Source organism: Leuciscus leuciscus (genome assembly GCF_965113295.1).
Source record: "Leuciscus leuciscus genome assembly, chromosome: 12".
Lineage (NCBI taxonomy): Eukaryota > Metazoa > Chordata > Actinopteri > Cypriniformes > Leuciscidae > Leuciscus > Leuciscus leuciscus.
In genome coordinates this window covers 10,746,077-10,768,618 of record NC_138736.1, presented here as the reverse complement: position 1 = coordinate 10,768,618, position 22,542 = coordinate 10,746,077, and the positions used below count along the sequence as shown (strand labels likewise).

Here is a 22,542-nt window from a genome sequence, read left to right as displayed (position 1 = left end):
AGCTAAAAAGTAATTGGTCCCTAAATGTTTAATTTGAGGGACCAATGACTCAATAGTCATTTTAATACGTAGCTTCGTCCTGAGCATGATTACAGCAATATCCACTCACACATTATTTGGATCATCAAACAAACAATCTCTCAATGCACTGTAAACAATACTGTGTGCGACAAGCAGCACAACAACAACAAGCCCATCTGACCACACACACCTTCAAGCTCGACTTCAGCGGTGCTTTCGCAGTCATCTGTGCAATCTCTTCCTCCGAGTATTCTTTCAAGCTCCCGTCTTGCATAAGCACCGTGTACACGTTGCGCCGATGGCCGGTTGAAGCATCTCTGTTGTCTTGTTTGACTGCCTGTATCACTCCCGTGAGCGGAGCCGCGTCTCCCGTTAAACCCGGCGCGTACACGCGGCTCCCAATGACCGAGCGCTTCACCAGCCGCCGCGTATGCATAGTTGATATATCAATGAAATGCGCAAATATAAGTATTTCAGTCGTTGCACTGCAATGTCGCTTTAAAAACAAGAAATGTCACGTTGACAAAACCCGAACCGACCGACCGTCATCATGGGCCGTACATGCGAATAATACGACAACATCACCACAGATCTGGACCGCATCCACATATTTCACCGGCGTGAGCGCGCATGTTCGGGACACGAAACCAATGAAACGTTACAATATGCAAATGAGCTACGCTTAATAACCTCTCCGTCCGACCGACCGAACAACCGACCGGCAAACCGATATCTTTCTTCTGTCGACCTGTTTGTTTTGCTTGCCGTTCCCTTAAAGCTGGCGGTTTGTGGTAAAACATGGAGCGGAGCACCCGTGTTGACTCGACAAACACGATGTATTTTTCACAATACACACCACGAACATTTATGTCATAAATCACCGAAGAGCGGCCGAACAGAAATCTAATTAATATTATGATATTAATAAACGTCTCCAGTGTCGACTGTGTTGTTGTAATAACCCGTTTTTACCCCCCAGATTAGCGTAAATCCGGTTTCATGTGAGAAAGACTCCATTCCATAAAATCCATCCGGGTTTTCATGAGCCACTGGCTGTACCGGCGGAATGTCGCCTGTAAACATGTGCACTCGCGCAGCCAGTGTGCGTTCTCATTGGCTCACGGCACACACGCCTCCACTCATTCGCGCTGGCTTTCTTCTGCAGTTTCCCTCCAAATACAAGCAACGGCCCGGGCCGGGCGCTGCGATTAAAACAATGACCCAAGGATGGGGAGAAGAAAGTCTTTGAGTAGTTATTATTTAGGTAGGTTGGTCAGTGTACATAACATTAATAATAGTGATTATGATAAAAAAAAACCCTGTCAAAATCGGGTTATGAGTGTAATGTGAGGGTGTGTGACCCAGCGAGAATGATTGACAGGCGGTGGGGTTTCCTGAGGGTCCTCAATGTTGTGACCTGTCATTAGTAACTTAGTCAATACAGTAGAATGACTGTTTATGCAAAATCAGTCAGACTTACACATACCAAAACATAAACTTCTGTGACTCTTACCATAATGCAAATATTTAAAAGATTTGCTATGCTGAGGAAGGAAACGCTGTGGACATATTTCTATTTTTGACGTCTTAAAGGGAAAGATCACCCAAAAATTAGGATTTTATCATCAGTTAGTCTCATGTTCTTACAAGTCTGTATGAATTCTTTTCTTCCATTGAACACAAAATGAGATGACAAAAAAACAGCCTCTGTCACCATTCAATTGGTAAAGGATAAATGATGATGACAGAATGTTAATTTCTGGATGGACTATCCATCCCTCTATATTTCATTCCTAAATTAAATGTAATGACATTTGATAAGTGACACACTACTCTTTTCACATAACTTTTTTTGAGGAAGTGAGCATATTCGGAAACAGGGAATGACTTTACATTTTAAGGGAGTATCCTGAATTTAGTCTGAATGGTAATGTCAATGTAATACTATCAGCCACAAACTTGAATTGAGGTGTTTACACTGAAATTAACTGCATTTCCCAAACTGGTAGGCCTACTATACTAGCACTGTACTTACAATAAAGAGAGACCTGTCTCTGTTCTCATTTGAACACATACTGACATATCTTTCCTTCAGACACATGGAAAATACCACTATCCCTCAATCCTTTTATTTGCAGTTCAAAAGGCTATAATTTAATAGTTTATTCAAATGTTTACATTTCACTTTTATGCCATTTATGCATTTGCCATTTTTATTCAACGTGACTTACAGAGTTTTCAGACTATATCAGCACATGATAAAAAAAATTAAACTATAGCAATAATACAGATTTTTATATTTTAATTTAAAACATGTGGTAATAAACTATTATGTAAGTCTCTTTCTGTTCTTGATAACAGTGTAGTTTAAGGAATATGCTCCTCATTGTTGTTTTTTGTCGAAATAGTAGGAGTATTACAATGCCATTTCAACAAAGATTATTACAGTTTTAGTTGTGCAATTTGTACCGATTACACTTAAGAAGTAATCCACCCTCTTTTGTGCACTATACTGCTATAATTGGAACTTTTTACTTTCGTGTCCCGTTAAACACGAACATAGCCTACATGTTATTGTATGTGCTTGTCAGTGTGAGTTCTGAATTGATGGTAGCATTGATCATTCTCAGTGTATATAATTACTGTGTGCTTGTGGGCATGATTCGTATATAACAAACTGTCTATAGGAATAACCCCTTAAGGAATGACTGAAAATATTTAATCTTTTAAGAAACAATTTATCCTTATGAAGTGAAAATAGAAAATCTATTCAGTGCCCTTGTTTGCCACCGCTCCCTTACTTGCATTGAAAATGAATGTTGCTTTGACCACAGATTCAATCAATAGCAGGCTGTGCAGTGAAATATGTTCTTAAAGTCCCCTAATACCAGTGCATTGACATGATAATAAAACTGCCTTATTGCACGTTGTTTTTCTACACTTGAGAATTTAGTAGGATGTATCGACAGATTAGATTATACTGTGTTTTTGCACTGTAAGGCAATATAAATGTCCTTGTCTTATTGAGATTGCATGTAAATTATGTTAATGTTTATATAAATTAGTTGATGAGGATAAACAACCACATCCACACACATTATATTAGTCCAGCATGACTATATTGTTTAAGAAGCAAATACCACCATACAAAGATTATGATGAAATAAACAAATGCAAAATTCATTCTTATTTACAACTAAATACACAGAACTTGGTTAAAGGGAGAAACAAAAAATACAATGTTTCACCATGATATTAACTATAACAAGGATCTTCTCAATATTGAACCTGTACCAACACAATGTACCATTACAAGCAAACACGGACAACATTGGGACTCAATCCAGTCCTTATTTAAACCTCACATTAAAATAAGAATTCCAAACCAATACATATCCCTGCTATTAGCCTTTTGAATGTTAATAAACCTTGACAGTCTTTAAATTTTCTTGAATTAAAAAAGTATCTAACACCATGTATTCCACTGACTCTTAAAGTTTCATTAGTTCCTCAATACAAACTATAAAATGTCCTCGTGCTGTCATATGAGAGCTGTTGCCAATTATTACAGAAGCATACTTAAACTGATATAATTTAACAGATCAAAATAGTCATTTGAATATTTACAAGTGTCTCATGAACAACATGAAGTTGTCCCATGCGCTGTCTGGACACGCTATGCTTTTTGATTATACTGCTACATGAATGTAAATGCATACCTGATCATAAAGTACATTTACTAAGCTGCCAGGCAAAGCTGCAGTGTGGCAGTACCATGATGTCTCTTTCCCCCTGTGCTTTTCATCCTTTTGAAATGTTGCGTACCTATTACATGTAAAAACCAAACAATATCTGAATATATAATGTATCCGATACACTTAATCAATACAGCTGCGTCAATAAAAAAATAATAAATCACACATACATATTGATGCAACACAGCTCAATTACATCACAAATGGCAATTAGTGAACAACTGAACACCAGCAATAGATAATGGTCAACTTTTCATTAATACCCTTTTAGTACACTCATAAATGAGTGCTTAACTTTGCGTACCTTAAAGATCACTTCCTCACCTGAGCCTGTCAGTTGACACATTAATTATAAAACATGTTAAGCGGCTCAGAATGATGGCTACATTTTTTTATATTTTGATATGCGTTACGTGAACGTCACCTGCATACTAGTAAAAACTAAATGCTCCAGCCGTTATGAATGATTAAAATGAGTGTACTTCCTTAATGGACTGAGTTTAGAGGTCTGCTGTTGACTGTATCTGATTGGTTCTCTTTTTGGGGTTATACAAGGACACAACCCCGTCAGTTGCTCAACTAGTATCACGTGGTAACGGGCAGGCAGAGTGCAGCTTACAGCAGGTGCGCTGTGCAAAAGCATGGAAACTACTAGTACACAATGAATAAAATATTTCTCATAAGACAACAGCCACTGGTGTGACTTTGCTTTGAAAAGTGGTGGGGATATGTGGGAAGGGGGTTACACAGATGTGCTGTTATGTCACAAAATAGTGAAAGCTTAGCTTCTGAATATTAATTAGGATATGCAAACATGATATTTTACTGTTCTAATAAGTAGTCTAATTTACTGATCAAGTGTGTAGTAGCATATTTTTTTGTCAAACTAATACATTTGTCACACATTGTTGCTGAGTTCTTGATGCAGCAGTCATTCTCGCTGTATATTCCTATATATGAATTCTGAATCTTTGGTCTTGCAAAAACGATTTCTTTCTATATGAGGGGTTGGGGGTTCTAATCCGCCCTAATGGAACTCTAACCATAATTACAGCTTTACAGGATATCAGGAGTGGGAACAAAATTGTTCGCAGTTTGTTTTGTGATTTCACCAGAACAGGAACGAGCCATAGAAAAATGATAGATTAGAGCACATATACTCGTATCTGAGCAGGCGTGTGTGCTGGAGAGAACATTGCTATCCTTGCTTTCAGGGACATTATTATAACAAAACACAAATGCACTGAAAACTCCCTCTTAACAACTGGAGATGCCACCTCTGTATTAGATACATCCCAAGCTATTTCAGAAATTTTTGCCATGGCAAAAAGTGGTGGAGACATATGTCATGTCATGATGCCAATGAACACAGCCTCTATAGGGGCATCTCGGGTTTGTGGTACCCAATTATTCACATGAATAGCATAACAAACCCTCTTCTGAGCGACTCTAGAGCGTTTCATTTCCTATGCTGGGTCACAGGTCTGAATGAACCCTTTCATTAATAATGTTCAAAAACAATGGGGTGCATAAAAGCTAAACTGAAAAACATTCAATCAAGAAAGGTTAAGTGCATTATTCTCATGATACCACCCCAAATTCCACTTCTAAACCTCAGAGAAGTGAGTTCTCATTGTCTAAGGTCCCTTAGATGGGTGGTCAGAGACGGGAGATTTCCCCGTTCAGACCCAGTTCCCCCAAGCTCTCATAGTGAGGTTCCCCGATCCCATTGCCCTGATGAGCCTCTTCAGCCGATTTGGAGATCTTGATGGTCTCGTAGGCAGGGTCTGCATTCTCTGTGAGCCCCTCTGGAGGCTGGGAGCCAAGAGCCATTGGGTAATCATCCCCAACTGTGGCATAAAGATCACTGGAAGTCGACTCCGGCACCATTCCCTTGATGTCTCCGATGCTGCTGTAGTCATTCTCTGTTTCCTTTACAGTATTCTTCACTACCTTGGAGAACGTTTCTGATATCTGAAAATGGAAATGTAACACAGAATGAGACATCTTTACTCCACAGGCTTGATTCAGGGCGATTTTAAAATGCAAATATTATTAATTGTTGGTAAAACCTGAGACTTCAAGTTGGTCTTTACAAGGCTTTGAGATGTTGATGGACCTTACCTCACTGTCCGGAGACACATTGTCCTGAAGCTCTGGAGTCATCACCGGGGAGTGTAACTATAGGACAATGATTGAAACGAGACCATTAGTTAAAAACATATTTAATCAATTTTAACACACAGGAAATACCTCACTTCATGAGGACTGATTGATGCAAAAACGAAGCCACTCATTCATTACTTAAGAGTTACTGATTGAAATCAGATGTACAGTTCCTCTCCAAGCAAGAGCGGTTGTATATTTACAAAAGGAATCAATAACTGAGTCATTAATTAACAAAGTAAATCCTACAGAAGGTCAATAACGGACACCTTGGCTGTTGGAGAAGAATATAAATCCCTGTCTCAGTCACCTCACTGACAGAGAGACAACAGTCAAGTGGGAAAATGTTTCTATAACCCTTCCAAGATTAATCCTAAGCAATTTTAGCACCAACATTTCAAGCCTGTTTTGATGAAGCCACCTCAACCAATGAACCTGAAGTATGTTTTGCTTTGATTATGATCATGCAAAATGAGCATCAGGAGCTAGCCAGATGTGCTTTGATATTGGTTCAATTATCAAAGCAATTAATTTAATAGCCCATCCAAGTAGCTCTACAAAGACCACCCTGACCTCATCACAACTAACAAATGTCTCTTACAATAAAGCTTATCTGCTAATTCACTCATGCCTTTGTCTCTGTCCAGCCTTCTATATTAATTAAAGTGCCTCTTCCATTGATTTGCACATATAAGAAATGAACAATCATCAGCATTTAAAAACAGTGCAACATCATCACACATGAATGGATATCAAATTAAAATGTATTTACATAAAATTCATATTGTTAAATATTTAAATTAATCTACAAAGTATATTTAGTCATGCTTAGGACTGCACATGCACATTTGCTGGACCAAACTTAAAATATTCGCTTTTAAGAAAACATTTATGGGACAGTTCATGCCAGATTTTGTTGCTGATTTGAAGTTTAGCAAGCAGTTTCAGTACTTCCTTATTCAGGCAGATTGGAGTTAGATTTGCTTGACCGAAATAGCTGCCTGGAGGCGTTTCAAATATGGCTGCCGAGTGAACTGGCTTTCCTTGAAAGGGACTATATATCCACAAACACCTGCGTAGATACCTGAGTTGGATCAAACCTTAGCCAAATTTTGTATAGTACTGAGGTGATATGCAATGACTAGTGGGTAACTTCCCTATTGATCTCCGTTTGTAGTGCCCTTGAGACTGAACACATACGTTCCCTTGAATACCCCAATGGTCGAACACTATGTGAAGTTCACATTGGAAGATACCCTGAGTGTGACAGGATGCTGACAGTACAGCACGGGCATGAGACAATGGCCTGTAGCGCTGCACTCAATGGTGTCCATTATTATTTACTGTCACGCAAATGTCAGCATGTGCCCACGCATCCTTTGACAGGCAACAGCACTAACAATAAAAGTCCTTCCCTTCAGCAGGAGACTTCTGAGTGTTGATGTGCTGAAATCACAGTTTATCAAAGACAGCTGCCCTCAGTCCATCACGCTAGCATAGTGATATTGGCACCAATGCATAATGACACAAATGGCGCTCCGCTCAAGCCAGGCTTGCGTGCTTCGCTCAAATAACCAAGCATACAGACTTTTAACTGACTGATTTTCTTTTCAAACACAGACTGATGTACCTGTAAACACATGCTTTGCCGTCTCATTCATCATGAGGGTGAGCTGTCAGGCAGTGGACATCTGGAACGCTCTGATCCCTATACGCATATGTTAGCACAAACGTGACCGATAAGACGAATCACTGCTGCCCCATTACATGTCTACATCAAGCCACGGCAAATGGGATATGGAATGACAGGTGTCAAGTTTAAACCCCCAGGGTAGTAGGAGAAGGGTACAAACAGTTTCTCGAAATGATCAAGAGGATAATAGAGTAAACCACTTATTTTACTGAGTACTGGAGAGGATACTTTACCACAAACAGTTCAGGTAAGTGACTCACCATCTGACATCTACAGATTCACTAAAGCCCCTTTCCACTGCCAGAGTGCCAGTGCCAGATCCAGTGGCCAATCTGGAACTATTACACACATTTCTGCTGCAGAAAGGTTGGGAATAATTGGCTCTGCACTGGCCCTGGCCCCTACAATCTGCTGGTTTCGAATCAGGAACCAGAAGCCAGAAGCCCGAGGGCTGGAATGTTTTTGAAACAACTCACTTTGGTAAGTCTGATGCAAAGCAAAACTTGATTGCTCACTGTTAGCATTGGTTCAGTTGGTGAACATCCTGTTCCTACATGTCACGTCGCATCTGACACTTTATTTCTCAATCCGACATTCTGACTAAAATGATTTTGTTTACAAATATCAAATGTGAGTACTGATTGCCTGATTGGAGTTTTATTCATTATACAATCTGATCGAAACATTTTTGATGTTAAAGTATGTTCTCAAATATTGTAAACAAAGGCGCATAATGCATTCATAAACAAAGAAGTCATAATGTAGCTCAGCTCAAGTCAGTGGAAGCATGGGTCAGTTTTGGTTGGAGTTTTCCAGATCTCTGGCCGAGCATGAGCACCATTAGCTCATGAGAACAACCAACTAGCACCATTTTTGGTGGAAAAGACATACAATTGATATTGTACAAGTACAAAGGAAGCAGAAATACAGGGCAAAAAAAAAAAAAACATGAAATGAGAACAACAAAAGGAGAGAGAGCAAAAGAGAGAGACTGACAGAGCGAGAGTGCATGAGGGAGTGATGAACAAAAGAGGTGCGGAGCATCCTCGACTGGCGACAGTAGCGTGTGGCTGTAGTGGATGCTTACGCCGTGTGCAGACATTGACTGCGGGCACAACAGCAGCCTCTCTGCTCACCTCTACAGATGGCTTCATTTGTATGCTACAGGCGCATGTACGCATATCACCGTCAACCAGAGCACATATCCTAAAAGATTGTAATTAAACTGGAAACACACTGTGCTCTATTGTTCTCTTGTGGTCTCTAAGTTTAGCTTGCACTAGAGAATGTTAGTGCAGTCCTTTTTGGTCTGTTTCTGAGAATATTCTTCTTTGTTCTCATGTTATACTTCTTTGTTATACGTGTGAAGGGTTGCATCATTCCTGAGTGAGAAAGAAAAGCTTTTGCTAAAGGAAGTGATTACTGCAGGAGAGCAACTGATGCTGTTAACTCGCTATTTAACACCTTAGTGAAACTTACAACAGTAGCCTACTGTGATGGTATGGTAATCCCATGATACTATGGTACTGTAAAATGTATCATGTACTGAATGATTGCCACATTCATTTACCATGAGATTTACATGCTACACCAGGGGTGTCCAATCATGCTCCTGGAAGGCCATTAGTTCTTAGCGTCAACCCTTATTAAACACCTAAGCCAGCTAATCAAGATTATCTTCATCTTTTTACCATTTATGACAGCTAAAACCAGCGATAAGGTGCAATACCACCAACTACTATGTTGGAATGTCAACCAGTTAACCTGTTGCAAGAGTATTTACGATATTTTTATATGGGTAGTATTAACACAATATCAATATTTCAATTTTTTAAAATCAAGGTTATCGTCAACACCAGTATATTGTGACTATTCCCTACCATATGCTGTAGTAAGCAAAAAGTGGTACTGTAAAAGGTATCCAATGGATTCTTTACTATTCATAAAATGCGGGGAAGTGACATAACTGAAGTTGTAGTCACATGACAATGGTGGGCATAGTACAGCAGGACGTCGCAAAGTAAGTTTTTCATGCAATGTAGTACATACTCTGACACTACGAAATTTTGGACGCAGTGACTAGAAAATTCTAAGCAAGTATGTTAGAGCTAAACCCAACAGCGAAGTTCCCTTTGAGAAGGATTGGACAGTCCTAAGCTACCCCCAAGGTACCAGGGGTACCAACTTACTGGTACTTTGGTAAGTTGATACCATAGACTGTAAAAAAATATGGACGTTGTGTCCGTGACGTCAACCGGAGGTTTCTGAAGAGCATTTTTTAAAGCCCAAAGTGGGCCGTCGCCATCTTGGCAACACGTCATCGCTCGTCACTCCTGGATAACAGAAAATCGGCAAAGAGGCGGGATCACCTAAAGTGACGTGACGGCTAACAGACAGCAGGCAAACGGCTAGTAGTGACATCAGCGGCAATCCACCTGTCACTCAAGTGGCCACGCCCTTAATTATGCAGAACTTTAAGGCTTAATATAATTTAAACGGATGAGTTATAAAATAAAAAAATAAAAAATCACACCCCTCACAGTTGTCATGAAGGACAAAATTAGCTATATAGACCAAAACCACTTTTTCTACCAGGCTGTAAACATATGATATTTTTCTGCTGTAAAGTTGGGCATATTAACATGGGGGGTATATGGGATTGACACTCTTTTGGAGCCTGTCTCTAGCGGCCAGTCGATGAATTGCAGTGTAAGTCACTTCCGTGTTAGTCTTCCAGAGAGAGACCGGAAGGTTGCTGCTTGGTTGATACTAAAATGTAAAAAAAATTATAATAACATTCTTGAAATATTGGTAGTACAGAGTTTCAAGTACGGTAAATCCAGTACCAGTACAGTTTATGCCAGGAAAACACAGGTGCAGGTATATTATACACTGCAGTAATGTGGATGCATGCATTGAACTTTTTGTTACTTTTTTGTTAGAATGAACTCTACAGGACAACAATGGTACTTTTATAAGAAAAACGGTTTGGTAGCCCCACCTGTCCATTTGGAATCTGCTGGTTGTCATTCTCATCCAGTACTTTATTTGGTATGGGAGGTGGTTTTTCTTCCTCAGGATCTGCGTACGCCACAATGGTGGCAGAGCGCCTGGCCTCCAGGTCAGTGCTGTAGCGGCTCTTCTTGCTGAGGTTGATGGAGGCGTACTCGACACCATTGGGCAGCATGGTGTGGTCTGGTGTAGCAGGGCTTGGGTGGCCGTTGAAAATAGGCACAGGCGGTTCCTCTGGGCTTAGTGTACCGTTGGGTAGGCCAATGTCCTTGAGCTCTTTCACTGTCTCGTACAGACAGTCCTCGACACTGACATCACGGGAGGCGCAGTCCTTCACCACCTCATATGTGCCCTCTCCTGAGGCAACTTGAGCATCGACCACAGCTGCTTTGAGGTTATCGGTGGGTGGAATGCTGGGTAATTCACGATCCTGGTGATACTTAGAGGATCTGAGCTCTGATTGGCTGGACAGCATGTCTTCTGAAGGCTGAGGACTTGTGTCCATTGTGTCCGTGAGTACTGAGGAAAAAGGTAAGAGGAAAGAGTGTGAATATCTGTTACACAGGGGTTCCTACGCAGTTTGGAAAAGTATGGAATTTAATTTGAGTAATTTCCAGGTCTGGAAAAGTATGGATAAAACAGCTTGTGAACCAGGGGTTCCCAATCCGGTTCCTGGAGATCTACCTTCCTGCAAAGTTATGCTTCAATCTTGATCACACACAACTGAAGCATTAATTAACAAAATTAAAGACAGGCGTGTTGGATTGGATCTGAAATCTTTTTGTAGGTAGATCTCCTGGAATGGGATTGGGCACCCCTGTTGTAAATAATATGCCACGTAATGTTATATTTACCTCAGAAAAGTCATTCAATGACCATAAACTTGATAGGCAGTTAGAAAAATGTAACTCTAGAGAGGAGCATTTTGCTAAATATATGCACTATTTTGCATATTTATTGTGTTTTTACTTAACATGTTCTGTAATATTTAATGTATGTTTGAATAAATCCGTTTTTTATGACAGACGCTATTTTAATTTTTATATTTCAAAAAGTGAGTAGAAACATAATTATGCCATTAAAAAGTTATTATAACCAGGGCTTGACATTAACACCCATCAACCCGCCAAATGCTGGTGGATTTCAGCAGTGGTGTGAAACGCAGTCACTCCTACTAGCCAATTTGGCCGGTTGAATTATATATATATATATATATATATATATATATATATATATATATATATATATATATATATATATATATATAAATTTTCAATTGTAGTCTTTAAAAAAGTCCTTTGAAATAATAAACTAAGTGCAATTTAGTGTTGTCAAAAATATAAATTTTTTGATACATATCAATACTGAAATATCTGAAACACTTCCTAAACAGTATCTATTTCCCGCAGAATAGATACAAGATACCAGCTGCTCTTTCTCTCTCTCTCATCTCTCCGACAGCGAGTTACACATAAACCTGCCTTCCTTCACACACTCGCTTCATTTGCTCCGGATGAATATTGTTGCTGTTACAGAGCTTGAATTTCGGCGTGGGATTGCGTGTATTGCACATAATTTAACTCATTCCCTCAGATTTTATGCTCACACCCAAAATACACTTAAAGCCGCCTCTCAGTACTAAATTGAGTTCTTTATCGCTGCTCTTTGTGCTTATAAAGACAAATACAAACAAAATAATGTAAAAAAGATGGTCTTGGCGAGTAAACACAGTCAGTTATGTTTTAAGTGTATGTAAACAGTTGAGAAAGAAAACGCATATGTAACAGTATAATGGATCCGTGCGTGAGGTCTTAAAGTGACAGCAGCCTAATATATCTGATGCCAAATTATTAGATAATATTTCAAATATCTATATGCCAGTTTTTTTGCTGGGGGGGTGAAAATGCTGAGTGGCTAACTTTGGAAAACCACTATAATCTGTACTATTATAGTAATGTACTGGGGTTCCCATAGTATACAGATTTTTTTATTTATTTTTTTACATTTGCCATGTACTGTGTCTGATACATATCGCAATTAATCGATATCGAATGGAACTTGATCAGAATCGGATTTGAATTGAATTGCATGCTTGAGAATCTAAATTAAATTGTGAAATTTGCCAATACACAACCCCACAAGTGGAGTGTTTTCATGGTAAAGGTTTAGTGATTGTTTTATTGTCGAATATGACTGACTGACTGACTGACTGACTGACTGACTGACTGACTGAATGAATGAATTCTTTACCATAAGCAAGTCTCTTTTGAACTTAACTAATTGAATGTGCGTGTGCCAACAATCAACAGATAAAGAGGCAAACGATCATCTACTGTAAATCAGACTGTACTTTGCTGTTTGTTGATCGTGCAACATCAACCCACATTTACAGTATCAAAGTCATGTGTCAGAGGTACATATATGCAGATTATAAAGCTTTTAAGGTTTCTTCTCATCATGCAAGCGCATATTATCACTTTGAGAAAACAATGAAAAACAGAGAAAATAAAAATATTTACAGATGACTGTCCTATTTACCGAAAATAATGCTGTGTGAACCATTTAAGTTAAATACGGTCAAAGAATCGTTTGGAAGGAGGTCTGGAAAAGTATGGAATTTTGCTATATGGAAAATGTGTAGGAACCCTGGTTATAGTCAGTGAGACGTACATCGGGAACTGTTACCTGTACCACTTGTAAGAGGCCCATTATGGGAGCTGCTGACCGCCAAGTCAGTCCCATGACTTTCTATTGACTGACTACATGTTTCCTTTTCTGACACCTGTAGAGAAACAGGATAGAAATGTTAATATGCATTATTTGTGAACTAAACAGTATTCATTGATGCAATCACTATTCAGACAGCATGCAAAAGCAGGGTCGTCACATATGCACATTCAGATTTTTAATTCTGTCACAGAATCAGTTCTAATAATATTGCCTGAATGTAAAATGTGTTATATCCGTGTAACATAATTTGTTGCGTATGATATGCTAATGTACAAAGCTTAAATCTGTGAAACTGGTAGGGGTGCAAGGATTTAAATTGTAAAATTGGGTCATGGACCAAAAAACATTATCTGAAAACCCCTGCTATAAAGAGACAAGAGACAAAGACACTTGGATTGAGCTCTTTGTTTTCATCTTTTAACCCACAGCAAGAACACCATGCAGTAGCACTGTGGGACCACCTAGTGGCAGCCCACTGAAAATGCCTGTTGCCAGGGCAATGAAGTCCTTCAGATACAGAAGGTTAAAGCTGAGAGCCACTCAGATTGTCACAGCAAGACAAAGACCCCATTTAACCTGTCAGGCTGTGACAGACACCGCCATTTAAATGAAGCCTTACTCAATATATCGACGGGCAAGATGTACATTATCATGCAAAGGTTAGCCTTCAGATATCCATCAAAACTAAAGAGGTTTACAGTGTTAACAGAGAGATAATGTCAGGCAATTGCTTAAGCATTTCACAATCGTTAATACTCACTTTATATTATACAGAGGATCTCAACCTTGAGGTCACAACCCCATTTGTTTTTTATTAATTTTGTTTTATTTTTTAAGTTTATTGACGACACCCATATCTGACCACCCGTAGCTCCTCTTGAGCGTAAAATATAATTTCAACTACAATGTGAACTAGGTGCAATGTTTATAATTTTTTTTTTTTTTTGACAGTTGATTAAATGATACTGCTCACATTTAACTTAAAATAAATGAAATACAATTAATTCAATGGCATTTGTCTGATTAAAGGTTAAGGGTCAGTACGATTGTTTTTGTTCTTTAGGGCTGTCTCTTTTGCTCACCAGGGATGCATGTAACTGATTAAAAATACAGTAAAAACAGTAATACTGTGAAATATAATTACAATTTAAAATAACATAAAAACGCTCTCAAAAAAATAATTAATAGTAAAATTCCACCAATCCTTACATATGATTCATATTATGAATTAAAAATGTAGTAAAAAACTAGAGCTTAATAAAACATTTTGTGTGAATCTTAAACTTAAATTTTCTTTCAGATCAATTTTTTTTCCTTCAATTTTATGAATACGAATTACATGAACAAAATGGTCCATTCCCTTGTTCCATTAAGATTTATACAAAATGTTTTATTAAGCTATATATGAATGTAAAGATTTTTCAATTCAGCTTGATGGGATTTTACTGTTAATTGAAATGCATAAATCTTTTTTTGAGTGTGTAATTTATTCCTGTGATGGAAAAGCATCAATATCATTAAAAATAATAGAATTTATTTGAAACTTAAATTAAATTTATTTTAATTTAAATGTACCCTTGCTAAATAAAAGTAATAATTCATCTTTAAAAAAACTGACCCCAAACTTTTGAATGGCAGTGTATATTTACTATTTCTAATCCTTGGGACATTTTTAAAACTTAAAGGTATAGCGGAGGATGTTTTACTTCCTGGTGGGTAACCTATACTAATTGGTCCTCCTAATTGTCAATCATTCCGGTGAATCAATCAAACTTTTCAAAAAGTGGAGAGGGCGGGTCTTATATAAAATTTGGAAAGATCCTCCGCTATACCTTTAAACTTGATTAAAACAAAACAAAAATTTATTTTATTTTGCAATTTCTGTTTAAGGCAGTAAAATTGTTTGCACTCAGTTATTTGACATACAAAGTATCTAAAAGACTACATGCTTTGGTTGCTGCAAGTGGTGGTTTATCTCTTTTCCAATGCGTGGCAGGATGCCCATTGAGTTTTATAGTTCGCCCACCTCTTTTTCACAACTACAACCCAGTGCCCAAATGATTTGTTAAAGTTCTTGTCAGTCATCAACAACAATTAAACTGACTAAGTAGTAAAATGTGTTGTTATTCCTCCTGTAAGGTCTTGGGTCAAATAGACCCCAAAGCAACTTCGGCATCTCTGAAAAATATGCTAATTGCATTTATTAGAAGAATTCAAAAACATGCAAATTTTGTTACAGAGCCTGTACACATTTTTACCCAATCGGTGATGTCTGGGGGCGTTTTGATCCCACACAAAAACATTAATGAAATATACACATAACAGGAGGGTTAAGAACATAACTGCACCTGTGAAATCCAAAAGGAGTAAAAAAGGTTGCGACCCCCTGATATACAGTAGTTTCTGTTGTACTGTACGCATAATCAATGGCTTTCATTAATCATTTGCATAAAAGCCACAAAGTTTAGACATTTTTACAGCTTTCATGGATCTGTTATTCTAGTGCACAGCATGCAAATGTAGCAGTTAATGATAAAGTTGAGGTAAACACAACCTGATGAACATTATAATAAACATAAATCAACATCTGGCTGTGAAGTGGCCCCATGATCCATGTGTTCATTGAATATATGTGCTTCAGAAGCCTTCACAGTCAGTCAACAAGCCATGAACACATGCTTGCCCCTCATTTAATGACAGTTACAATGAACAATTCAAGCATAACACAATCCCACAGACCCTGCCTATATAGCTGTTTATGTGTAAATGCATGTGTGTGTGTGTTTTAGCAGTCAATTATGCCCTCAGTAGGTCACACTAATCTTCTGATTGCTAAACATCTCCTGAACTCTTGAACTCTTTCCTCGGATGATAATTTCACACAAGACACCCAGTCAGACGCAACAGAGCCAGAGATAAAGGCGACTCATGCATGAAGTTTCTCATCTGCCTGCGGTCAAACAAAAATGTTAATCTGTCCGCTTCATGCTTTCCTCCCACAAAACCCGGGCCTCACAATGACCGTCCATTCTCCTCTCCGTTCTCCCGACTTTACCAGGCCCTCAAGCACAGCGGTCACACATTCTCATGACTTAAACACTCTGAAGATGGTTCGCGTAATCTCGGGACTCTGTGTAATTGAAAACGCCTTTTGAAATTAAAAACGGGGACAATGTATGGCTCTGTTTGAGCCGCAGTGAGGCAGCACAGGCTAAAATCTCTTAGATGAAAAGGATGGTGGTAGCACATGCTTACCCCATTCATCAGGTTTTCATGGTCTCCTGGCGGCCCCCCTTTTTTCTGCCTGTGGAGTCAGAGGGAGAGCATTACTGAGAAATTTTGATTAAGTCTGTAGATTTGGCTGTGTACTCTGAATCATTCAACAATCGTATTCCAAGATGCAAACTAAGCCTTGTTCTAGACAACAAAGCATTTAAAATCACATTTAATATAGTACTGAATCAAGGATTAAGGTTTATCTGTTGCAAGGGAAACCACCACTGGGAGTTTACTGCTGGTTATATGTTCAAATAGAAAAATATTTTCTAAAAATATACATATATATATATATATATATATATATACACACTCACCTAAAGGATTATTAGGAACACCATACTAATACTGTGTTTGACCCCCTTTCGCCTTCAGAACTGCCTTAATTCTACGTGCCATTGATTCAACAAGGTGCTGAAAGCATTCTTTAGAAATGTTGGCCCATATTGATAGGATAGCATCTTGCAGTTGATGGAGATTTGTGGGATGCACATCCAGGGCACGAAGCTCCCGTTCCACCACATCCTAAAGATACTCTATTGGGTTGAGATCTGGTGACTGTGGGGGCCATTTTAGTACAGTGAACTCATTGTCATGTTCAAGAAACCAATTTGAAATGATTCGAGCTTTGTGACATGGTGCATTATCCTGCTGGAAGTAGCCATCAGAGGATGGATACATGGTGGTCATAAAGGGATGGACATGGTCAGAAACAATGCTCAGGTAGGCCGTGGCATTTAAACGATGCCCAATTGGCACTAAGGGGCCTAAAGTGTGCCAAGAAAACATCCCCACACCATTACACCACCACCACCAGCCTGCACAGTGGTAACAAGGCATGATGGATCATGTTCTCATTCTGTTTATGCCAAATTCTGACTCTACCATCTGAATGTCTCAACAGAAATCGATACTCATCAGACCAGGCAACATTTTTCCAGTCTTCAACTGTCCAATTTTGGTGAGCTCGTGCAAATTGTAGCCTCTTTTTCCTATTTGTAGTGGAGATGAGTGGTACCCGGTGGGGTCTTCTGCTGTTGTAGCCCATCCGCCTCAAGGTTGTGCGTGTTGTGGCTTCACAAATGCTTTGCTGCATACCTCGGTTGTAACGAGTGGTTATTTCAGTCAAAGTTGCTCTTCTATCAGCTTGAATCAGTCGGCCCATTCTCCTCCGACCTCTAGCATCAACAAGGCATTTTCGCCCACAGGACTGCCGCATACTGGATGTTTTTCCCTTTTCACACCATTCTTTGTAAACCCTAGAAATGGTTGTACGTGAAAATCCCAGTAACTGAGCAGATTGTGAAATACTCAGACCGGCCCGTCTGGCACCAACAACCATGCCATGCTCAAAATTGCTTAAATCACCTTTCTTTCCCATTCTGACATTCAGTTTGGAGTTCAGGAGATTGTCTTGACCAGGACCATACCCCTAAATGCATTGAAGCAACTGCCATGTGATTGGTTGATTAGATTATTGCATTAATGAGAAATTGAACAGGTGTTCCTAATAATCCTTTAGGTGAGTGAGTGTATATATATATATATATATACATATATACATATATATATATATATATATATAAACACACATATACATATATATATATATATATATATATATATATATATATATAATTATATAGATATAATATGGTTTTTTTTATTACAAATTGTATTATCTTTTTAATAGTAAAAGTTTGTATTCAGAGTGCACATTTTGTTTTCAAATGATTTAGTGAATTTTCTAACTCATTTGCAGGTCCAAATTAACTTTTTGTTAACATTGTCCATGCTGATATAGGGAACAGAATCAGTGGAATCCTGCAGAATGAATTTATGGTCAGATTAGTTCAAATGTGCTCAATGGATATGAGCGCATGACTCTCATGTTAGTAGCTGAAAACATAAAAATTAGAAAGCATAATTAAATTAGACAAAATATGTAATATAAGGGTGAAGGGGTGAGGGGATGTGTTGAATTTCGTGACTGATGGCATTCCAGTTCTTTGGAACTCTGGAACTTTCTGAAGGAAATGTGATTTTGCTAATTTATCACGAAATTGTATTGTATATCAGCCTGTTCTATAGTTCTATAATAAATAAAGGTTATTTCAAGAAAAATCTGAATTGTTAGATTTAAACTCGATATTCTGCCTTTTTTCCCCCTCAGAATATCGAGTTTATATCCTGCAATTCTGACTTTTTTTTCTCAACTGCGAGTTATTAAGTCCGAATTGAGAATTGTGAGATAAAAATGTTATAGGTTTAAATTTTATCTATTTAAAATGTTATAGGTTTAAATGTTATTTAACTGCAATAGATTATGCCCCCTATTAACTGCACATGTGAATATTATGTAGATGTATTGTTTACATCAAATTCATGCTTTAATAGTAGGGTAATCATTGCAGGTTTCATCAATCCAGTCTATTCATTTAATGGCTTGCAACCATAAACGTCTGCGTTAAGCTTCAAAGGGCGTCTTCGACAACGGTATTCTGTAAATATGAAGACCATCTTTTTGGTCGTATATTAAGACGTATATTTCCTCCACTTTTTACCACAGTTTTTATGCCACCGCAATGTGCGTGCAACTGCAGTGACGTAACCAGGGCCGTAGCTGGGGTCTCGGGGACCTGTGTAGGTTGTGTGGGGGCCCCTAGAATCCTAAAGCTGGGGGCCCCTAGAATCGTCACCACCTTTCTACCTGCTAGCGACGGCCCTGGACGTAACTGTGACATCTGCTCCCAAAATGGTCTATAGGTTCGGAACAACAATACAATATTCATGAAAAAAACCTGTTTGTACAATACATTTTTTTAAGACGTTTCAAAGAATGTTACTCACCCCTGGCAGCTCGCACACAGCAGCAGGAGGACAGAGAGCAGCAGGAAAGCCGTGAGTCCCGTGAGTGTGCCTACAAGTGCCAGCTCCCCTTTAGCCAGCCACGCCGCCCCCGCGACCTCTGACCCCACGGCCCCTGACCCCAACATAGCACTCAGAGCAGGCGCCATTATACATCACAATGATGAGTCGCCTTCATCGACCAAATGCACCTCACTGCAGAGGCTGGACACAAAAAAAATGGATAGAGCCAGAGAGAAAGAATGGGGGAGGAGAGAAGAATAAAAACAGTTTCAAGGTTTACCAAAAGACCTTTGCACTTGATAGAATCAGCAGGTCAAATCAGCTTAATTAGAAAATCTCTAATCAGAAACATTTTCGCTCCAGATCCTGAGTCAGATCGTTGATATATGCAAGTGAAATAACTGAAATAACTTGATAGATAATCTCAAATTCAAATGACGTCATGGAAGAAACATGCCATCATCCCTCACTGAGGTAGAACTCTTTGTCTACATGAGCTTTGCGAGTCAACGTCCACAAGGGGGCAGACTAGTGCAGATGCACAATCCTGTCATGCGGTACTGCAGTGAACTCGGCTCCTTCAGAACAAACGGCTCTTGGACTTTTCACTCAGTAAGCTAAACATGTAGGCTGGTTTTATTTGACAGCAGTCCAAAAAGCCAAGCCAGATTAAACAGAGCCCTGGTCCAGGATGATGTGCGATGGTGGGCCCCACCTCCACAAGCTGAATAGACAGATAACAATCAAATGGCTGGCATCCCAGCGGAGACTGAGGCCCGGGCAGCGCTTCTGATCTTTTGTGTGAGAGGAGATGGACAGCTCAGCTGGCTCTCCGAGGGGTGAGTCTTTCCTCTCCACTCGCTCAAACTCTCCGATAAGAAACAGAAGAATGGAAAGCCACCCAAATTCACCTAGAGCATAAAGTTGGCATTCATTCTGAACAGATGCAAAGTTTTTAATATTGAAATTATTCAGTCTTTTGGCAAAAAAAAAAAAAAAATGCAAATACAATCATCCTACTCGTAAAATTAATAGTTAATGCATACCAGAAGAAGTACTGTAGGTTTGTATGAGATGAAAAAGCCAATTGTGCAACTCGAGAAAATATGCAAATGTGACTGAAGCGTAGGCATTTACATAGTAACTGATTCTTAAACTAATTCGTAAATAATGACTGTTAAACAGTGCACAACATCTCCTGAGCATTAGTTTCAGTAGTGTAGCTTTCATTTAAATGAAATATAATAATAAAAAATTATAAAATGACCTATAACAATTAAAATTTCAATAATTTAACAACACATGACCATGTTCATGGTTCTCTGATGCTAGCAAATTGCCACATGGCATGCAGGTAAACAACTCAAATATTTAATCTTTTTAGTAAGTGTTTTTAATTGTAATTGTGTTTATTTAAATTGAGCTTTTATTTATTTTAAATGTAAATTTTTTCATTTAATTAATTATTAGCTTTTCATCAACTCACAAACTGCGAATCCCTGTTTGGGAAACCTTGATCGATATCCCTGCTGATAATAATAATAATAAATGTTATTTATTATTTGATTGTTTTATAATTAATTATCACTTATTTATTTAAGAAATAATCAAATACTTGCTCTGGGCCTTCTGTGTGTGTCTGTGTGAGATAAAAAAAGGGGATATCCGAAGACAACATTCGTAACGTATCTTTTTAAAATAAAACTACCACAAAAACCTCGCATACGTAAAATCCATTTGGAGAAAAAAAAAAACGAATGCAAAAAAAACATTTCCCAAAAAGCTGTAAAAACCAAGCCTTGCACAGTTCTCAGTACCAAATAAAAAAGACAAACGGGTCCTACCTGAAGATTTGTTTGGCTCCAGTGACAGTTGCCTGCAGAGAAACAGAGAGAGAAGACAATTAGATTCAGGAAGGGAGCTCTGCATATCTGTAGTACCAGACAACCCTAATGAAAAATGAATATACTAATATATATTTTTAAATACATTTTGGTATAGGTTTTTTTTTCACTAGGGAACACATTGTGCAGAACATCTTGACATGTGCACTCCAGAATGATCAGATACTCATAGTCCAACTTACAAATGACTGACCATAAATCACAATCTGTTACATAAAGCATCATATTATGAAAAAAAGAAAAAAGAAAACTAAGACAGAGTGACTCTTGTATGCAATGATAAATTCTGCATTCTGGGTCTATTGAAGTCTATGGATCATTGAGCACTTATGAGTCTCACAGCATGACTAAGAGTCTCACAGCATGAGCACATATCATACATCGGCTAAAATGCATGCGAGAACATGAAGAACATGCACCAAGAACCTTTTCTTGATCCTCATAAACACGCTCCAGAGTAACTATAGCAACCATGATCTGAAGATAGTTTAGCTCTAATGAATGTATTTCAGGGAGTATAATATGCAGATGAAGACACATGGAAACCATAAAAGGAGATTTTGATGTTACTGCCACAGTTCTGTGATTGTCTTAATGTTGCACTTGCTAAAGTGTTGTTGTAATGTGGTTGCTAAAGGCTGGAAAGCACTATATGACTGTTTGACTGCATGACCCCTGATTTACAGTCTTAGTTGCCGAAAGTAGCGGATTTCACAGAAAATCGTGATGTGTATGATGGGTTTTAGCTTGAAAGTTTGATTCCATCCAGTCGGAGGATATGAATCATGTTGAGTATTTTGAGCCGATTTTAGAACACAGTCTAAAAGCAACAAGACTTTGTTCTGTTGTAATGACTTGAAAATCTGTTAGTGTGTGATCCTCAGTCATTTAGTGTATAATGCCCAGTTTTTCCACTGTATCTTTACAAACTCGGCAAGTGTGTGATGCCTAGTATTTTCAAATCTGCTCAGATTTTAAAAGTCATGTTTGTGCTGCTTTTTGGTGGTCCAAGTCCAAACTACCCATCCCAAAGTCTCTACAATATTTGTCTATGGGATTTTGGTTCCCATTTCATTGTCCATCATCGATCATTCAAATATATAACCCTCTAAAT

The 22,542-nt window shown here is 38.5% G+C and overlaps 2 protein-coding genes across 5 annotated transcripts in view; both read right to left on the bottom strand.

Annotated features, from left to right (window-relative positions):
• The window catches only part of znf704 (zinc finger protein 704), a 58,692-nt gene extending 57,640 nt beyond the window's left edge, over window positions 1-1,052 (bottom strand). The window contains exon 1 of one of the 2 annotated variants that reach the window (XM_082185181.1): window positions 212-1,052. In XM_082185181.1, the coding sequence (XP_082041307.1) occupies window positions 212-457 (246 nt within the window). In that variant the 5' untranslated portion in view covers window positions 458-1,052. The remainder of the gene's footprint in view (window positions 1-211) is intronic. The other variant, XM_082185180.1, reaches the window with a different exon arrangement.
• A 2,066-nt stretch (window positions 1,053-3,118) lies between these two features.
• pag1 (phosphoprotein membrane anchor with glycosphingolipid microdomains 1) overlaps window positions 3,119-22,542 on the bottom strand; it is a 55,316-nt gene continuing 35,892 nt past the window's right edge. Inside the window, exons 2-8 of one of the 3 annotated variants that reach the window (XM_082185185.1) lie at window positions 21,369-21,400; window positions 19,504-19,725; window positions 16,633-16,681; window positions 13,318-13,429; window positions 10,637-11,166; window positions 5,901-5,957; window positions 3,119-5,750 (exon numbers count right to left, since the gene is read on the bottom strand). In XM_082185185.1, the coding sequence (XP_082041311.1) occupies window positions 5,436-5,750; window positions 5,901-5,957; window positions 10,637-11,166; window positions 13,318-13,429; window positions 16,633-16,681; window positions 19,504-19,670 (1,230 nt within the window). In that variant the 5' untranslated portion in view covers window positions 19,671-19,725; window positions 21,369-21,400 and the 3' untranslated portion in view covers window positions 3,119-5,435. Of the gene's footprint in view, window positions 5,751-5,900; window positions 5,958-10,636; window positions 11,167-13,317; window positions 13,430-16,632; window positions 16,682-19,503; window positions 19,752-21,368; window positions 21,401-22,542 lie in introns of all 3 variants that reach the window. The other 2 variants (XM_082185186.1, XM_082185187.1) reach the window with 2 other exon arrangements.